The sequence below is a fragment of the Apus apus genome, chromosome 12 (genome assembly GCF_020740795.1).
Source record: "Apus apus isolate bApuApu2 chromosome 12, bApuApu2.pri.cur, whole genome shotgun sequence".
NCBI classification, from domain to species: Eukaryota; Metazoa; Chordata; class Aves; order Apodiformes; family Apodidae; genus Apus; species Apus apus.
The window spans coordinates 1,764,789-1,784,975 of record NC_067293.1 but is presented as its reverse complement, the minus strand read 5'-3'; the positions used below and the strand labels follow the sequence as shown (position 1 = coordinate 1,784,975).

Sequence of the window (20,187 nt, the reverse complement as noted above, 5' to 3'; positions counted from 1 at the left end):
CTTGGGTTTCTCTCCAATGACCTAGTAACACACATAAGAGCAGATGTCTTGTACAGCTCTCAGATATTTTTCAGTGTACTCAAGACCCAGTGTTTACTGGTGTTGCTCTTTTGTGAGCTGGTATTAAGATTTTTATTGTGACCTTCACACATCAAACAGGACTGTAAAAAGTGAGGAAGTGGATGCTGATGCAAGGAAAAACGTAACACTGAGGATTTATAAATAGGATGTAACTTCAGACATTACACATGGACAGATTAAACAGGCACAGTTATGACAGTAAAATTCAGACACAAGGCCCCATCAATGGATTTGACTGCGTGTATATACACAACTAAGTGCACGGCAGCTTAAGTAGATAAACCACTAGGAAAGGAGCTGAAAATACAGAATATGACAAAAGAAACAAAACAACACTCCGCAGTGCAGCCCTTTACTTTGTCAACAAGTCTAGAAATCTCCCAAATTGACATCTGTAAGAGCAAATAATGAAAGCCACTTTTTTTTTTAATAGGAACAAGACACTATGTGCATATAAACATAAATTCAATGTATTCATTTGCCCTAAATCCCCATTAAAGACCAAAACAAGAAAGATTCAATAATATAGAGCACCTCTTGAACTATTTACATTCTGCTATTTTAATGTATTTTTCACAGGTATTCATACCCATCTTTTTAAATGTAAACAACTCTATGGTAGAGGTTCTTCAGTACAATTAATATCTAGTTTCACCTAATGAACAATGACCTGCTCTTAGTACTTTTCAGCACAACACAGTTTGGATCTCTCCTTTTCCCAGAGACAGTGAAGTCATGAAATCCTGAAGCCTACAGAAAGTCTGGAATCAAAACAGACACCAGGGCAGCAGAAAAACTCAGGACTCCTGTAAAATCCCACAAATCATTCCAAGGAAACCTGTGTACTATCCCCTTGAGCTGGTTAACAGCAGACTGACTGGCTGCTTTGCAGAACCTTACATCTCACACCAACTACAAGTCCAAAACCTGGAGAATGCATCAACAACATCACAGGGTATGAAACCAGAGTTTAACAGCACAAGGAAAAAAATCTCACACAAAGTCATCTACTAATTGGTTTGCAAAGGGCTACACACTTTTTTTTTCTCCCCTAAAAGCAGGCTATTCTCAAGGTGGGTTTTAAGTGTAAAAATTAGTATTTGTTTCCTTCAGCTTAAGTAAACCAAGCAGCAGAGCACGGCTGGAAGCAGAAGTCTACTAAGTTAGCTCTACTTTTACCATCCCTGCTTTCCACTTCCTCAGCAATTCCTTCTCAGCTCTAAATGCTGTTTCTCTGACAAAGCCAAAACAAAGTTCTGCAAAAATAGGTGAAACAGCAATAAGGTAGATATTATACATCAGTGACACCAAAGCCCTCCTTGAACTGGACAGCGTAAGTTATTCAGGTGGCAAATGGAAATGTATTACTTACAAATGATTCAGTCATCTCTGCTCTGGCACTGAAGTTAATAATTATATCCACACTGCACTGATTCAGAGGAGTAGAATAACACTACACCAGTTTGTACACTGGGTTTGAGTCCTTCAGGCATGTCTTACTGGTTTAGCAAACAATTAGACAGGAATCTACAGGAAGTGTCCCTAATTAGCCTACCAAGAACCACCAATATTTCTGCCAACAGCTTACTCCAGAAGTGTCACAAAATCAGCTGTCAGGGAGGAAACGATCAGATTTGTGCTTCACACCTTGCTCCACTCTAGTGTTCTGTTTTGTTTCTCCAACCATTCCAAAAAGTTTTTGTCAATGCAACAAAAAAACACAACTTCTGACTCAGAAACTCACTTCTACAACCGACTGTCTGAGCCCCCCAGAGCACAGCAGGCATATTCTGGATTAGATGATCCAGTCAGACCCATAGAAATTCAGCCCTCCTTGCTCCCTCACCCCAGTCAAGAGAGGATTTGCCTCTGCCTACGACCACGTGTCTGCCACAGAACTACAAAGACAGCACTTTTAAATATTTTTGAAACAGGAGCTATGCATTTTCCAGGAAGGGTAACAAAATGCCTCAGTAGTGCCTTCTATTTCAATTCCTCAGTTAATTGTGCAGTTGCTTGCAATGATAAAACCAGAACTCCCAGAGTCCACAGTTTGATAAGGGCTGGGAAGCAAAACCAAGTCCAAGGGACAGAGCAAAGAAGCAGAGCTGTAGATGGTGGCTCCTGGCTGGGGATGTGTCTTGCCATGTGGTGCCAGCAGCCTCCAATGACTCATATTCAAATGAACAAGTCTTTTCCTAGGAGATTCCAACCGTGGCAATGCTCTGGTGCCACACCAATGTTATGCAACCCCTGGAAAAAGGAAGGTGTCACATCAAGGAAATGCAAGGAGCATGAGGCTCGGGAGGGATGAGCCACAGGAAGAACACCTGGAAGTTATTTTAAGGAGGGGGATATAACTAAAGTTGTAACTACATTACTGGCTACTAACGAGACCAGACACTGAATTCAATTTTTAAAAAGATATTGCAGAAAAGTAGAGTCCTGACATGGAAAGCCAGAAACACCAGTCTCTGTGATGGTGATTGACTTGAGGGGCCTGAGAATGTCCTAAGCTGAGTTTCAGTTTTCCAGCCTGGAGCACTGGAAATGCTGGTAAAACAAAGATGTAAAGTATGGTACAATCACTACATACTAGCATAATCCTGAAGAAAGCTGCTTCCCAAAGGGACTTTGTTAATGTAATTAAATGTTTTTATAAAGAAGGCTTAGGATTTTCGTATTTGTATTATGAAAAAGCAAATAATATTTTTAGTTACTGGGCATGAACTGACGTGGATGCAAATAAACTGATTCAGTTTCAAAATACAGCACCTAGATCTTAACTTTCCTGGGCTAACTGAAAAGAAAAATAGTGAGATTAACAGTAAATTTAACTAAGCTATAAATACACCTAAAACATGGATGCTGAAAAATTCCATGGCATTTGATTAAACAGCATGTAAGAAATTTGGCAGCGAGTTTTATAAAATTATTTAGTGCCAGCAGTACAGTAAGTTCTCCACTTGAAACCAACACAGTAAGAACCTGCCTCCCCAAAGCTGCAGTGTTGCAAAAATCTCCTTTTGAATAAAACCCACAGTAATTCAGAAGGGATGTTAGTAAGCTACAAATATCTGCTTCACTTCATCATCGCAACCAAAATCAAGGTAAGTACAGGACTAAAAATGAATCCAAGATTGTGTATGTATAGCCAAAGTCTCTCAGAAGAGATCCCAAGCACTGGAATGGCTGGAGGCAGGTTTGGCTACATATTGCCAGGAAAATGCAGTGCCTTAAGTTTGCCCTCTCAATCTGAGGCTCAGTCAGCTGATCTCAGGAATGCATCCAAAAAATTCTATAGGATCGAGTCAATCCCTTGCCTCTGGGGTGCAGAGCTCCACAATGAAGTAATGATCCAGCCACCTCTCATGACCTTAATTTCACCTGTGTTTGTTGTGGGCAATTAAAAATACAAATTATGTTGGAAAATACAAATATCTAGTGAGATAAGTGAAGTTCTGGTAAGTTTTCTGCAATACTTAAAGCTTTAAGATCAGGTATCAATTGCCACAAATTTAAAGGGGAAAAAAAATAATTAATCTCTCTTCTTAAGAGTATTACTGTGAAAGGCCAAACACTCAGCTGCATACAGCACTGTTGGGGTTCAGCTCAGTTGGGTTTCAAGATAGTCAAAACCAGGAGCCAGCACCTTAGTGGAAAAGAAGCAGAAAAAAACCCTGCACCCTTCACACCTGTGTGAAGTCAGTCTCAGCACCTCACAGTCCAAGAGCCCCTTCTGAGCCTGCAGCCACCTCCCTGGTTTGCTGCTGTTTCAAATGAGATCTAACCCCAAAGTTTTGCCCCCTTGGAGCAATTATGATGTGGGACAACAGAAAACCCTAAAACTGAATACCCTCAGCCTGATTCTGAAGGAGGTTTTGGCCATTCAAGCCCCTGTTTTAGCTTATACTGATGAAATCTCTTACAGTAAGAATCTCTGTGAAGCTGATGTATCATTACCAAGATGCACTATTTCATTATGAGTCAGCTGTGTTTTAGTGCTAGACAAACCACTTGCTGGCCTCCATTTATACAGCAATGTAACTTCATTATAAATTCTGCATAATCATGCAATTATCAGTCTCCCTCGCTCGCTTTCCGCTGGCAACACGGGTGACACCCTGTTCCACGCACTCATGTGCAACGACTACAGAGCTTTTATAAACTAGTGCAACAACCCTTCAATCGAGCCTAGTTAGCACAACAAACTCCCGTGATCTGCAGCAGGAAAAAGAGCTCATGTCCAGGGGCTCCCCTAGCTGCTCTCTCTCTCTCTGAAGGAAAGCATCCACCTGCCCGACACTCATTCCTGCCGAGGGGCCGGCAGCTCCAGCCCCGGCAGCTCCAGCCCCGGCAGCTCCAGCCCCGGCAGCTCCAGCCCCGGCAGCAGCGACTGCTCCGTCCCACAGCGGGCTCCGTGCTCCCCCGGCCACCTTTCCCCACCCGGGGTTTGGGCCTAATTACTCCACAGCCGTCACAAGGGCGCTAGGAAGCCGGGCTGGCCCTCCCCGCTCGGGTGCCTCCAGCTCCCCCCGCTCCCCTTGCCCCTTCCCTGGCACAGCCCGGCGGTGCCTTCCTTAAACCTTGGGCTGTTTTTTTTAATTACTTTAACTCATTCTTACGGCACCCGGCCGCGGCGGGCCCCCCCCCCCGCCCCTTTGCCCCTCAGCGCGGGGCTGGCAGCGGGGGCTCCCGGCCGGCTCCCCGCGCCGCTCCGGCGGGCCCCGGCGGGCCGGGGCTCTCACCATGGTACAGATGGAGGCGAGTCTCCGGACCGTCATCAGCACGTCCATCCGGCCGCCGCGGCCCCGCGCCCCGCCGCCGCCATGTTGGGACGCAGCCGCCCGACTGACAGCGGCAGCCGCAGCTGGTGCAACCGCCGAACGGGGCCGGGCGTGCGGCGCCCAAACGGCACCGGCTGCACGGCCGCGCCGCGCCCGCAGGCGTTCCCCCGCCTGGCCGGCCCGCCTGGCCTCCGCCTCGTGGTCTCCGGGGCCTGGCGTCCCGCCGTGGCCTCCCTCAGGGTCAACCCCAGGGTTGGGCTGCGGCTTCCCTCTCTTCCGACGTGGGGAAGCTGCGCAGCTGTGGGCATGGTGGGCGCAGAGCTGCCGCCCTTCCCTCAGCCCGGGGAGGTGGCTGGAGGCCCCGGTGCGGTGCGGCCTGCGTGGCTCCCTGGGGAAGCTGTGGGAAGCTGCCAGCCCCACGGGGATGGAGCTGGGGAGCTGGGGGTGCCACCAAACCCCCCAGCCAGGGGTGCCACCAAGCCCCTCCAAGGGGCACGCTCACTCCCCGTGTGGTCCAGCACCCACCAGCGGGTTTTTATGACAATTCCCGGTGCGGTGATGGAGCCAGACGGTGGTTTTGCGCCAGGTGGCCCTTTGTCCTTCCGCACCATGCGCCCCTGTCTCAGCAAGGCAGAGGCAGGGCTCTTTGGCAGGGGGAAAAGGAGCTAGAAGTGTCACTGAGTCATCACAGAGCACTTGACACGGCGTGTACCAAAAGCAAGGAAGTACCAGAGGAAAACACCCCTCGTGAAGCTGGGGATGGGTAGAAAGGCTTGTCAGCTGGCTGATTAAACCCTACAGAATTGAGTCCAACCTCGAATGAGCCCGGCTCAGATTTCATAGTAATGATAAATTGAGCACTGCTGAAAAGTACTGAGGAAGGTGGCAGGAATCCTCTCGTCCTGCTGTGCGTGGAGCACACGGTCAGCAGGACAGGGCTGTTTCCACACACCGGCCCTTACTCCAGCCCTGACCTTGTAGGAGTATCTGTGGGGAAGGGAGGATGGTTCAGTTTCCAAAGCACAAATGTTTTTTTATGAGGCCAAGATGTTTCCATTCTACTTGAGCTGCTCCCCTGCAGTGATGTTCCCTTACACACATTGTACTTTCCACGTCATCTACTACAGGCTCCCGAGGGAGAGGATTTCGCAACCCAAAAAAAAAAAACCCTCTTACAAAAAATGCTAAAAGTGAAAAATGACACGTGGTCCTTACGGGGCTTCCATGAACAGCAATGCAACGAATTTAGGGACAGGAAATACAGAAATAGTGGAATCTGCTCAGTGTTTATTCCAACTGAAGTAGATATTTAAATGTTCACCTCCCTTTCCTCCCAAAATAGAATCAAACATGATTTATCACAGCTGTCGAAACAGCATCTGGGGACACTTCCTTCCCCTTTGGCCTCAGGATCAGAACAACTTTGTGCTGGGTACAGTTATGGTGCTAAAATGGCAGTCTTGTCCCTAGACAACAGGTCTCCAAGCACACAGCCAACTTTTTAATGCATTTTACCCATGATCAGACTCTGGTGAAATGGGGTGGGTTCCCAAGCCCAGGGAGAAAGGCTGGTTCCTCGTGCCCGTCACCCCCTGTGCGGCTCCTTTCTTACCTCCTGCTTTTTGTTTGCCTTTCCCAACTATGAGGGTATTTAGTTACTGGGAGCAAAAAGGTGGTTAAAGCACTACTTTTGTGTAGTGCAGTGTGGGAACTGGCCTTTGGGGCCCAAGTTGACAACAAAGACTGTCAGACAGAGCAGCAAGGATCGACCTCCTGTTGTTTGGAACAGATTCAGGAGTGGGGACAGAAACACGAGCCACCAGCTACGAGTTTTATGACACCATCTGCCAGAGCAACCAGCATTTCCCCAACTTCAGCATTTTCCCCAACTACATTTAGTATTTCTGCTCAGAAGTGAGCTGTGTGTCTCCAGCCGTGTCACCCTAACATCAATAATACTGTATAAAAACACCTGAGGTGTCCTGGAGGTAAATGTGACCTTTACAAATAGGCTTTGAGGAGAAAGATGTTTTTTACCAATGCTAGGCAGAAGAATGACAACAATGGCCATGTCCTCAACCTGCTGGGATCGTAGCAAGATCACTCTGCCTCTGCTCATCTGCTACCCCTCTTGTAAAATGTATGAGGAATAATGGCATCCAGTTTTAAAAGCAATTTGACATCCTCATGTGAAGAGCACTATGGTGATGGCAAATATTTGTATTTTTAGAATGCTTCATCTCTGGAGATGTGTGGGAGAGCCAACAATAATACAAATAGTAAAAAATAATAAAAACCATTGCCAAAAGCAACAGGGACCAATAAATAAATCTGAAAAAAAATGTGGTGTGGAGCTAACATTATCTCTGTGCAGCATGGAAAGGCCAGAGCTTTGCATGGAGCAGCCCAGGGAGTGGTTAGTGACATCTCCAGAATCATCCCGATGTTTTCAGAGTTTCTCTGAGTTTTGCAAACATTCTCCTTCTAATTTAAGCTATTGTTTTTCCAAGAGAATTTGAATTTTAAACATGGTTTTCTTAGCTAAATATAAGCCCATTGTGCACAAACAATGACAATCTCTTTTAAAAACAATTCTTATTGTACATGCCAAGGGTTATACAATCTCAAATAGTGTGAATCCTTCTGCATGGTTTCACTCGGTGAAAAGACTATTCTGACAATCTAGAAAATCAGATAAGGATCAGATTTGAAAGCTGCTGGCTCTGATTCTATATCTTGCTCAAATTCTTTCAGAATTAGAGCCTAGAATTTAAGATTTTGAGGGGAAGCAATGTGTGAATAGATTTAAAACTTTTGGAGAATATCCAGCTTTTTGATTATTACTAAAAACCATTCTCCCTGGACAGAGATTTCTGCACACAGTGGAAACAAGCTTTGGTGAGGAGCACGAGAAGCCTGGGCCAGCACAGAAGACATTTAGATTGAACCATCTTAGCAAAGGAACAAGAAATTGATTGGTCTGCTTCCAAGATGCAGCCTAAAACTGCTTTCACATTTGTTTCAAGCAACCAGAAGCCATCCCAGCTGCCAAAAGCAGCAGTTCAACATTTCCTCCACCCCTGGTCTTTCATTCCTGCCCCCACACATCTCTTCTCTTGTGTCAGCACCAGCATCTGTACAAGCACATGGCAAACAGCTTTCCCACTCTCTCCTCCTCCAGCAGCTGCTGCAGGCCTGGGATCATTGCTGCTGTCCTGCTCTGTGCCTGCACAGCCCCCGGCGTGGTTTGAGATGCTGTGTTGGAGATGGGGATGTTCCCAGGGTTGATGTAAGCATCAAAATCCTACCCCATATCTCCTTCTCTCTTCTCCTCCTGAGAATATCCAATGTTTTGGGGATGTTTTTTTTTTGCACAGCATACTGAGCTGATGAGTGTGAACTGCCAGGAATGGCTCCAAGGTCTCTCCTAATTTATGGCTGCCACGTTCAGCATCATTTAAGCTTAGTTTATATTCTTTTTCTCTAGGTGCATTGTATTACATTTATCTAGAATAAAACTCACCCCCCAGCTTTTGTGAGATACTGATGAGGTTCCTCAGCACTGGCACAACATTTGGTTACCCAAAAGGCCTTGAACTTTTGTTTCTGTTGATTGTGCTGACTCTCTTGGAGGCATTCTGTATTCTTCTAGGAATGTCTTTGTTCATAAAGAATATTCTCCATCATCTTGCTTAACTTATTTGGCTTTGTTTCCTGGGCTGAAACTCTTCTGGCCACCTAGAAGCCAATAGATATATTACTGTTTGTTTTTATAGGAGGACTATTCTGATGAATACTTTGCTATTATTCACTAACATATGCTTTTAATAGCAAATGGTAACAAAGGTTCCAACATCCTACACTTAAGAGAGGCAGACAGTTACATATTTATAATGTGTCCAGCTTAGTAACACATTTCAAAGTACCCTGTTAATTTACCACAAGATTTTGAGCATTTTCCTATTCCTCCCCTCATTTTGCCTGTTCTTACAAAACTTATGCGAGATGAAAGCACCCTGGTAATGAAATTTCCTGGAAAACATTTTTCACTGTTTGGGTGTTTGCAAAAATCTGGAAGCAAATTTACACTGGAAGATTTGCAAACCATTCACATAGGAGCCACATCCCAAAAGACACATGGTCTGGCAGCTCCCTCCCAGTACCAGGAGCTGGGTAACCCTCCAGACATTTTGTCCCACCTCTTCATCAGCTGACTGTCATGATGGTCAAAGTAATAACATTTGGTGCTTACACAGCAACTCTGCACAAATACCGCTTCAGAAGTAGTTCTTCAGAGAGGAAACAGAGCCTTAGAAATGTGACACAGCCATAAATCTTCTGAATCTTGTGCTTCTTTCACCAGATTGCTGTGCACCAGAGCTGGATTCTTCTAAAGCCAGTTCACACTCAGCACGTCCTCTGTGCTGCTGGCATGAAACTGAGGTAATTTGACAACCTGGTCCCTGGTGCTTTGGGAAGGGGTGATCATCTAGAGACTTGGCCTGCTTTCCCATCCTCTCCTGCTAGCTTGCAGCTGTACCCCTGGCCTCTAAAACCTGCTGGGAACTACTCACATGTATGCTGTAGTTGAAAGCAGTGGTGTGAAGGCAGCTGGCTGTCTCTTTGGTGGCTGCATGGTAGAGCCTTGCCTACCTTCTGCCTGGTGGGAGTGTAGAGAAGCCAGGGAAAATCTGCATCTTCAGGTCTCCATGATCTGTGGATTAGCTGTGGTGCCACTTCCCAGCAGGCTCCACATCTCCCCCCCAGTGTGACAGGGGACAGGTCCCAGGGGTGTGCTGCCTGCCACAGCCAGGCTCACCTCTTCCTGCCGCTGCCTAGAGCTGCTCCTGCCCCAGGCAAACCTCTTCTGAGGAGTTTTTCTAAGATGAACAGTCCAACTGTATTTCTGTAGTCTAATTTACATCTGTTTTATACTACTCACAGTTTTGCGTTGTCTGGGTGATTCCCTCCCCACTCCTCTTCCCTTTCATTCCCTCCCCATTATCCCTGATAATTGAGAGCTGACTGAGGCTAGTGTGTGGTTACGTGCTGTCATCCCTACAGACTCTGCAGCTGCCAGCTGTCTTAAAACTGTGCTGAGTTGTCCTATAGAAGTAATTCTTTCTTCATTCCCTCTGTCACTGAAGGACACCAAGTCCTTCCTCAGCCTTTCCAAGTCTGTCACCAGCCCTAAAATTCACTTTTCCATGTTTGGAGAAACTGCAGTGTCCCAACCCAATGCTAACCCACATTCCAGCGGGCCATTAAGACTCACAACAAGTACAAACCAGCAGATCAAATGTATCCTGGAGGACTTGTCTGTGAGCTGGTATTCTGGAATAACCCAGCGCTGCCTGAAAACTGGGGAGGGGGGATAGAAATGTGTTTGTTTTCTTGAAGAGGAGTGTCCCATCAGCTTCAGCACTCCAAAGGGGCCCGACTGCTGGACACAATAGGGCAGAGAGAACAACAGAGCGTGGAGTTGGAGCCAATTGAAAATGCAAAGAAACTAGACAGGCAGGAGGGGATTCTTCAGAGTGGAATTAGAGCAGAGCACGGGGGTGACTGTATCTCGCTGAAAACACTACGGGGATGACTGTAAACCAGAAGAATCCTGTTTTAGCAAAAAGCCAAGGGACAGCACATAAAACAGGCAGCGGGGAGATAAAGCAGTGAGCAAGGGAGCGTGGTTGATGGAGGCACAGGCTGGTGCCCGGCTGGAGGAATGTCATGGCTCCACTTGTGATTGGCTGGGGAATGGAGGAGTCAGTTTTCACGGGGGCTGATCAAAAAGTTCCCTTTTGCTCTCCGAAGTTGCTGTCTGAGCAGAGGCATCGGGAAGAGGAGGCCGGTCGCTCTAACATTCTTCAGGAAAGCGACTTAAATGAAACGAGCAGGCTGCTCTATCCAAGGACATACAGCCAAGAACAGCCGCTGGGAAGCCGTTTTCCTGCTTTTTCCCCCCAACTCCTACAGTTGAACAGCTCTCATTTCTGGCATGCGTCTCATCTCTCAGGATACTATGTCACAGTATTCTACTAACTTTCTCTTGCTCCCCATACCAGAGTACCCTGTGTTAGACTGTGTGCCCAACAAAATCATCAAGCTGGTGGTATTGGGTGGCAGTAGCGTTGGCAAGACAGGTAAGTCCATGGATGTGGTTCCATGCTTTTCCTTGCTGCTGTACTTTACAAGCTCGTTTCCAGCTCAGATAGACCCAAGCCTGTGAAAACTCTTCACTGCTGCAGCTTGAACATTTTAGATTACTTTGTGTTTGTTTTTTTTTTTCTTTTGAAAATGTACTGAGTAATTTGTGGTTTGCTGCAGGTCTGGGGGAGCAGCCAACGGGAGGTGGTAGTTAAGAGGAGAGGGCACCTCTGTGCTCCCAAATGATTCTACCTTATCTCCTGCAAATAAATTTATCCAGCTCTAAATTTCCACACCCCAAAAATGGGGCTGGGTGTTTTTATTCTCCTGTTATAAATCACTTATGCTCTGCAGACAAAAAGCAGTGTACAGGATGTATTATTCTCCAAAAGAGAGGAGAAGAAAAGAGGGCAGAGTGAGCATTCCTGCTTTTGAATGTATGGTTCCTGATTTTAGAAATTATTAAGGCCAGATCTGTTTTACTACATCTGAGGTTCCACAGCTCTCAGTAAAATGATTGGTTTGGATTTGAAGCAGATGCATTTTCATGTTATTTTTAAGCAGTTTGTTGAAGATAGCTGCACAGTCAATTTCATTTAAGGGAACTAAAGAGGTGACCAAGTATCCACTGTGAGAAAAATTATTACTTTAAATGAAGTCTATGATAGAGTTGTTTGCACAGTAAAACCTTTTATTTAGCTATTCACTAAGTGGTTTTACAAATGATTAGGAATCTGCTGAGATTAAAGCACTGTAGGAATATAAATTACCATTGCCATGACAGGATTTTAAATGTTATAAAATGATCAAGAAAAAGGAAAATGTTCTAATCCAGCAGTGTAAGAAAGCAGAGCAGATTAAGGGAAGAAGGCCCAGGACACTGCCTGTGTGGGCAGAAGACATGCAGTTTGTTTGCTGGATGTGATTAGATATCACTTGTGGCTTCCATGAGGATGACTGAGGATTGTTGAGGGTGGGAAGAACCACTGCATCCATCAGCCTCACTTCTTCTGTCACACAGAGGTCTTAAATGCAGTGTTGGGATTAGTTTCAGTTTACTGGCTTGTTATTCTTTCTCTAAATGATTTCAAAGCAAAGGTCAGATTGTTCTACCTGCAGACAGACACAACAAACCAACCTCTGTATCCTACACTGAATCTAAAGGGTAATTTGCAATACAAGCTGCAAAAAACTCTGAATTAGGTATCACAGCCTGGCCCCAGATCCTTTTCTGTGAGTGCTGAGAGAAGGATTCATGTAATATGTGAAGTAATATGTGAACAATTCAAAGATTAACTTGGTTTCATATGATACTAACTCTTCCAAGTAAGATACTGCATGTGTTCTGCAAAGATTGATTTTGGTTCCCATTAAGACTCATCTTTTTTTCATTGTTTTACAGCCCTCGTTGTGCGTTTTCTCACCAAGAGATTTATTGGAGATTATGAAGCCAACACTGGTGAGTCTGCTGCTGCTGCAGCCCTGATTGCTTGGAAAGAAATCTGTTGTGTGACTGGTGTGTTGTTGCAGGAAAGCCAAGCAGTGTTAGATGTCCATAAGGTGCATATTTTCAGTTAATAGCCTCAAGCTATGAAAGCAATAAATCAAAGGCTCATTATTTATGATCCTTTTAGCTATTTTTTTTTTCCCCAACTTGATGGAAAAGGATCAGAGAAAAAGGTTTGCTTGGGGACATACCTATCCTAAAATGCAGACTCAAGGAACAACTTACATAGTGACTAAAGCACGGAAAGCCAAGGCTGCTCTCTCTGCAACCCCAGGGAAGCCAGAGGAATTCCAAAGCGCATAGAAGGCAGCTCCGAACTTTTCCTGTCTACTCCCTTTTCTCAGTGGCTTTTATGACAAGGGAGACTTCCAAATTCAAGTCCTCTTTCCATAAGATAAGCAAAGTGACAGTGCAAACTGCTTCTGCTGCAGTTCTTGTGTCATCCTGACACCTCAAAGGATGTGTTCATGTGAACTGTTTAATTCACAACCCCTGTTCCAAGGAAGTGCCAACTGCATTGGCCAGATCCATGGACACTGTGCTTATTCCCACTAGCACATCCCTCACGTAGGCCATCTCCTAGGTTTTGGATGAAGGAGGGCAGGACTCAAAGCAGTGATTGCTTCACTTTGGAGATGAATGCTGAATTTAGAATGATGAGTTAGGAAAGGAGATGTCAGTACAAGACATCTTTGATCTCTGCTTGTCTGATGAAATACAATCTGAAAGCCCCTCCTCACAGCTCCCTCCCACTGACCCCAAGTAACCTTGACGGTTGGCTGAACTATTTCTCTTTCTTTTCCTTCTTCTCTTCCATGGGAGGCCATACATCAAGTCAGACTTCTGAGCTTTGCAGTGGATTGCTGCCAGACACATTGCTGAGAACCACATGCTTTTTGCATTAAGCTACCAGCCCAACAGCCCTGCTGCAGAAGAAACAAATATGCCAGAATAAGAAGCAGGTGGCAGGATATTTGTGACCATTCAACCGTGCTTCTCCTTCAGCTGGGCATGAGGCAGAGCACAGTCAGTGTCTGGAAGTACCTGCTCTTTTTTCTGTAGTGCATTACAGAGCAGCAATAATACATTGTCTGGTCTTGGTTCAGGAGTGCAGTATCTTCCCATAAAACAGTAACATCTTTTCAGCTTAAAATCTGATGTGTTTCCTCTCCCCATTAAACAAACAAACAAACAACCCCAAAAAAACAAACCTAAAACCAAGCCAAACCAAACCAAACCAAAACCAAACAAACAACAAACAAAACCAGAAGGGCTATAACACTTTAGAGAGTCGGTATTAAAACATACTATGCTAATGTTGTATTGGGATAAAGCAATCTTTGCCATACTAAATCTTGTTGTATTGTAAATGTTCCTCTGAGCTCAGACTCTTTTCCGTTGGAACACAAACACCTGCCTCCTTGAACCTCTGACTTTCAGAAGTGATGGCATTATGGTCTGTAACTGATCTCCCCGTTAACCTGAATTCCTTACTGTCCAATAAATGGGATTTTCACAGAATCATAGAATGCTAGGTTGGAAGGGACCTCAAGGATCATCTGGTCCAACCTTTTGTTTGTTTTAGATGCAGCAGTGACAATTGTATTTGGACAAGACTGAGTGGCTGTGCACAAGAGCTGTGGATATAGCATTCCTTCACACATCCATGTGACTTGTATTAAGTTCTAAATTAAAGTGACAGTGACATCAGTCTGTCCTTAACACAACCACAGATAATTTAGAAAATCAAAACTCAAGTTTTCATTGTCACTTAACCCACACTCCAGTAAGAAAATTAAGTTAAAGCCCAGAATAGTGATGTTCTTATTAGAGCTGGATCAGTCCTTGATGTTTGAACTTGAGTATTTGTCCTTCAGATCAACCAGAAGTTGGATTCCAACTGTCCAGTATTTGGGTATTCCAACTAAACTCTGACTACTAAGGTCACACAAATCCCTAAGAGCTTCTAAGTGTTCCATATACAGTCACTCACTCTGTGTCCAAAACCAGAATACTTTCCTTTGTTAAAACCTTTCAGAAAAATGCAACAGGAAACAGCTCACTGCTTTTACAAACAACACCTGGATATCTTGGTTTGAAAATAAAAATATATGCCATCCACATTTTAGAAAGTTAACAGGATGGAATGAAAAAATGACTGGGATTTAAGTGCCCACTTAGACCCCTTGATTCAAGACAAAGTGCCATCCTCGATACACTTTCCAAACATCCAGGCACAGAGCAAATACAAATCCCAGTGAAGTTAACAGCCAAACAACCACTGTGGTGTCATTCACTTTTCTAGAAGCAGCTACATGTCATAAGCCTCAAAAATCTGGATTTCAACAGTTCCATTTTGCCTTTATGTATTCTTTGTTGCAGTCCTTGACTTTAATGATCTTACTTTTCCACCAGGTGCTTTGTATTCAAGAAAGTTCACCATAGAGGGCGAACAGATCTCCCTACAGGTGCAGGATACTCCCTTTGTTTCACTGGAGGTAAAACATCTGCCCAGTGTGTTGGTACTTTGCAGCAGTTACTGTCTCTTGTTTGTTGCCACCACTTCCAGGTGTAAGAAACTCCACTTAGTAGAAATATCCCTGGGCTCAAACCCAAGTGAAGACTTAACAGGGGCACCCTCAGCCCTGCCAAAATAAGCCCTTTAAGAGGTTAAATCAGGCTCCTATAGGAATATGTCTGAGCTAAACCAAATCTGTTTCAAACACGTTCCTGCATCCCAAGCCTAAATAGCAGTAAAAGCACAGTCTGGCTCACCTCTGCCAGCTCCTTCTTTGTTTTATCTACTAGCAAATGGTTTCTGTCCCTGCATGGCAGAAAACTCACCTGCCTAGAGGCCCAGCTGGCTCAGCTTAGACCTTCCTACACATGCAGCATCTTCTCTAGAAAGATGCTTCTTGGCAAGGGGAAAGACCTCACAGCAGTTGTCATTTCCAACTAGGCCAGTGCTTTCCTTACCTTTTCATGTTATTATTTTATTTATTCCTTATTGTGGGAAACAATAGATGTTAGCATAATCTACACCCTCCTTTCTATCAGTTTTTGATATTCTAGAGTTAATACTTATCCAGGAACTTGTTTCTAGACATATTTTTCATCTAAGATTGAGATGTCTTTTTTTGAATATCTGCTTCTCATGCAGGATAAGAGGATGAAAATAGTGTCAAAGCAGCAGGAAATGTAATGAAATTTATTTTTACATGGATGGTGGAAATCTCATGAAAGTAGTAACTCCTATAGAACAGCTGAGATTTCATTTAAAAATTAGGTATCCTCTCATCACCATAAAACCTAAACTTCTAGGTTTGGCCTTAAGCTGAGCCTTAGCTCTGACTTGGCCAAATACATGTCTGGGTGGGAACATCACCTTCTCTCATGCTCCTTCAGGCTCTGGACAACTTTATATCCTTGTTTTGTCTGCATGGCCCCACATCCTTTCTGTGCTGTGCAACTGTTCCATCCTGAGCTTACCAAACAGAACAAGCAAAGCTCCCACAGCCTCTTGTTTCCATTTCTATTTCCTCTGATGACTGGAAGCAGATTGAAGCTGAAATTTTTTATGAAGTTCCACAACTTCTGCTGCTGGGGGTGCTATGGAAGTTACTGCTGTGGAGGTGCTCCAAGTATAAGTGGGACTTGATGGTACAAAGGCCCTGTGCCAGCTTGCTTAGAGGACCTGCAAAGAGAAGCTGTTGGTGATGATTAGGCACAATTGGGACAGCCTGATAAACACTTAACAAGGGAATCCCCTCACTGGTCTATCCCATGGAGAAAGGAGGGAGTGAAGGAATTTAATTCCCTCTTTCACACCAGGTACATGTTTATTTTCTGGTTTCCCTCTTATAATTAAGACTGTGCCCTGAAGTTCTGTGACTGTAGCCAGAGTTCCACAAAACTTACTAATGCCAACATCTGAGGTTTCTTAGTCAGAAACTTTTAATTTAGTTAGGAAGTATAAGATTCTTTGTCCCAGTCAAAGGCCTGCACTGTTTCAACAGCTCCCACAGACAGGATTATCTTAGTTCATATCTCTGTGTGCATCAAATGATGCATCTGAAATAATTTGCTCATGAATGTGACTCCTTAAGACTGAGAACAGTTAGATTTTCTGTTAAGATCCTTAAGGAAGAGAGTTTCTCACACTCTACAGGCTGAGTACAGTATTTTGGGAGAAAGTCATGTGGAATCACTCAGGATTCTGGCTGCACCGGAAATGTTCATGTTTAAGAGAGAAACAGAAGCAAGGAGATAACTGGTTTTGGGAGGTGATTCACTGCTGCGTGGTCTCTAGATGGCAAATGACTGTGTGTTTCAAAATTCATTCTGGAGCAGAGATTTCCATTTAAAAAGAAACCCATTAGGCTTTGGTTTTCCTGAATAAAGCATTCCGATAGGGATTATCCATCCTTCTCACTACTGGGTGGGCCGAGCTGGAGTAACTGAGAATTCCTGCTCATTAGGACTCTCTGAATGTCCACCTTCTCCAAAAACATTTTCAGATGCTTGCCAGAGCAATTAGTTCTTTTCCCAGCGAAAGGAGTTTGCTGGTGACAAGAGACTAGCAGGACAAGAAGGGTGGCTAATTTTCTACAGACTGGATACAACCCAGACACCAGCTGAGCCAGTTGCCCTTCCCACAGTCTGTCCTGTCCTGGCTTCAGTTCACTCATTAACCTTTTAAATTATGCTGGTAGTGAGGATCCCTCTTCATTCCATGTGCAACTCTGGTGGGTTTTTGGGTTTGAGGGAGGGAGAGAAGTGATAAGAGCTTAAACAGTTTTTCTACTATCAGGATTTAGTGTTCCTGTGAGCTGAGAAGGGCAAAGAACTACTAGATATGATGAGCCAGTGTCTCTATAAGTAATATTGAAACATTTACAAAGGGCAGTTAATTAGCAGAACTCCTGGTGAAAGTTGTAAGCCTAATTTATACTCTGAGCCTTCAGAAATTCTGCTTCTTCTCACAGGACAGTCCTGTTGGTTTTTTTACTGTCTGATTTACCATAAAAGAACTGGTCAGTTTTGCTCATTCTTGTCCACTTCTGCTTCCTGAAATTAGGCTTTATCATTCATATTTGGGTGTCTAAATATAAGTGATCTCTTTTCAGAGATCACTGAGCACACACAAATTCTGTTAAAATGAATGTGAATGGCAGATATATATTCTATAGATAAACAGATAATGGAACATGTGTTCTAATAGTCTTAATTCTCAAATAGAATTTAGCAATAATAGTAAAAGTTTGGGTCTATAATCATGTTGTTGAACTCCCCCTAAAATACACAAAAGCCTCTAGTTCCTACCAACTTCATTAAGAGCTGAATAGAGAATATGCTTAATGCCTTGTTGGATAAGAGAGATACTACAATGTTCCAGAAAGCCTGGAATATTGACAGGAATGTCAGCTCCTTCAAAGCAAGCATACCGGCAATAACTGGAGCAGGGCTCTCCCTATCTGGTTGGGTTACACGCCAGCACACAAAACAAAGAGTAAAGGATTAGATGAAAATAGCTGCATCTTGAAAAGCAAGCTGATCTCTTTTCAAGTCCCACAGCATTGTATTCAGTTTTATATTCCCAAGGCTGGTGATTTTTATGGCTGTCTGAGTAGGAGTGGTGATGGACTGAACAAATGTGTGACCAGCAGAACAGTAATATAAACCCATTGCTGCTCCACAAATGAGCAATGAGATTTCACCTCATTTCCAGCTCCAGTAATTGGCTATTTGTAACAAATTGCTTTTCCAAAGTAACTTTGCCTTTGACTATCTGGAGACTTACATGGCAGAAAAATCTGTCAGGCTTCATCAGAGCTAGAGAAAACCCCCGTCCCTGGAGACATTGAATACAGAATTGGAAAAAGCCCTAAAATAACACCTTAGGGGACAACCATTCACTTGCAGCAATGTGACCAGCCTGCTGAGGTTTATCTTGCTCTTACTATGCCCATCACAATTTTACCCACAATAAAAGCACGGGTTCCTGTCATACTGGTTTAGTACAACAGAACACAGGACAAACTTTGCAGTATCAGTATTTTGGCTGATGTGTTTTCAACCAATTTGCTCTGACCCCTCTCCACGTTCCTGCTCCCCTGTATTATGTTGCTGACAGTGACACATTCCCTGGCAGTCAGGGAGGTTTCTGCCTGCACCTTGAGAAACACTCACACGCTAAAACCCAGCTCTGAGGATCTAACAGTGCTGTAGGACTGTGTGGTTTGTCTGCTACCTGCTCCCAGTTTTCTAACCTCACACCTCTTGGTTTGGGTGGCAGGATGACACTGACAGCATCTGCTGCCAAGAGCAGATAAACCGCTCGATCTACTGGGCAGATGGCTTCGTGCTGGTGTTCTCCATCACGGACTACGACAGCTACCGCCTCATCCGGCCCCTCCACCACCACATCCGCAAGATCCACCCCAACGCCAACATCCCCCTGCTCCTGGTGGCAAACAAAGGAGACCTCCTGCGAGCCAGGCAGGTGTCCTCCAAAGAAGGACTCCAGCTGGCCAGTGAACTGGGAGGTACTTACTATGAAGTCTCAGCCCGGGAGAACTGTGAGGGAGTGCACGAAGCCTTCCAGCAGCTTTGCCAGGAGGTCAGCAGGATGATTGGGAGCTGCAATGGGGAGAAACGAAGAGGCCTCCACCTTGTCCGACCCAAGTCTCCAAATATGCAGGACTTAAAGAGGCGTCTGAAGCAGGCTCTGACTTCCAAAGGGAAATCTGCCACCACGCTTTGATGTGGCCAACAGAAATTCTTGTCCACAGCCCTAAAAAAAAGGCAAGAAAAACAAGCTGGTAACAAGAGGCATGGCTGAAATTCAGCCAGCAGGTTGTGTGAGAAGCTCTTGCATTTTGTCTCTACATCTTCCTTAAAAACCACCTGCTCCTTCTGCAAAGGAACTTAGAGAATTTGCTCTTTGGGGCAGGAATTGAGAAACTGGGATTTAACAAATAGGTTGTCCCAAAGTATTTCCTCTTTGAAAGGGATGCAGTCAAATAGTTTAGGCTTATAATGTGGATTTTATTAATAAAGATAATTAAATCCTACTTGTAAGAGAAGTGGCTTCTCTTGGGGCTGGTTCTATTCCCAAACATAGGCAATAAGCTACAGCAAGATATGAGGAGAGTGACCTGAGCTACACTGAGCAAGCAAAATTTACCAGATTTTCTCAGTCACAAGACTGGAAAATAACAGCAAAGAGTAAGAACATAAATAGTGAAAAGTAGTAACTGAAAGGTTTTAAATTGCAGTTCAGAAAGGGTGCTTAGCAACCAGGGAGAGATTGATTCATATGGAACCTTTAGACTTACAATGTCTCTTTGAAGGGAGGTTTTTTTTTGAATCACTATTTTTAAAGATTATTTTTCTTTAAACACATATTGGTTGTTTATGAAAGTGATGATATGGGCAAAACACACACCTGTAGCAGCATTTTGTAGGCAGCTTCTCAATGGTGTGCTTCTCATTTTTTGGTAGGTTTCCTACATGGCAATGAGAGAGGGAAAATTAGGGCAGTGGGGTTTAAAACCTGCAAAAAATGGACTGTATTCATCAAGAGCAAGAAGGTGACCTAAAGCAATCTAAGTTTTTTTTTTGTTCCAAACTAGCTAGATTTCAAGCTCAAGGTGCTGTTTTAAA

General features: G+C 44.3%; 2 protein-coding genes across 3 annotated transcripts in view; one reads left to right on the top strand and one right to left on the bottom strand.

Moving 5' to 3' along the window:
- LOC127389554 (ubiquitin carboxyl-terminal hydrolase 12-like) overlaps nucleotides 1–4,935 on the bottom strand; it is a 29,019-nt gene extending 24,084 nt beyond the window's left edge. The window contains exon 1 of one of the 2 annotated variants that reach the window (XM_051630167.1): nucleotides 4,830–4,935. In XM_051630167.1, the coding sequence (XP_051486127.1) occupies nucleotides 4,830–4,877 (48 nt within the window). In that variant the 5' untranslated portion in view covers nucleotides 4,878–4,935. The remainder of the gene's footprint in view (nucleotides 1–4,829) is intronic. The other variant, XM_051630168.1, reaches the window with a different exon arrangement.
- Nucleotides 4,936–10,251: 5,316 nt separating this feature from the next.
- On the top strand, nucleotides 10,252–19,976 carry LOC127389726 (ras-like protein family member 11A-like). The gene is made up of 4 exons (XM_051630504.1): nucleotides 10,252–11,011; nucleotides 12,418–12,474; nucleotides 14,938–15,020; nucleotides 18,818–19,976. Exons 1-4 carry the CDS (start codon nucleotides 10,867–10,869, stop codon nucleotides 19,283–19,285), a joined length of 753 nt encoding a protein of 250 aa, XP_051486464.1. The 5' UTR covers nucleotides 10,252–10,866; the 3' UTR covers nucleotides 19,286–19,976.
- Nucleotides 19,977–20,187: the final 211 nt, after the last annotated feature.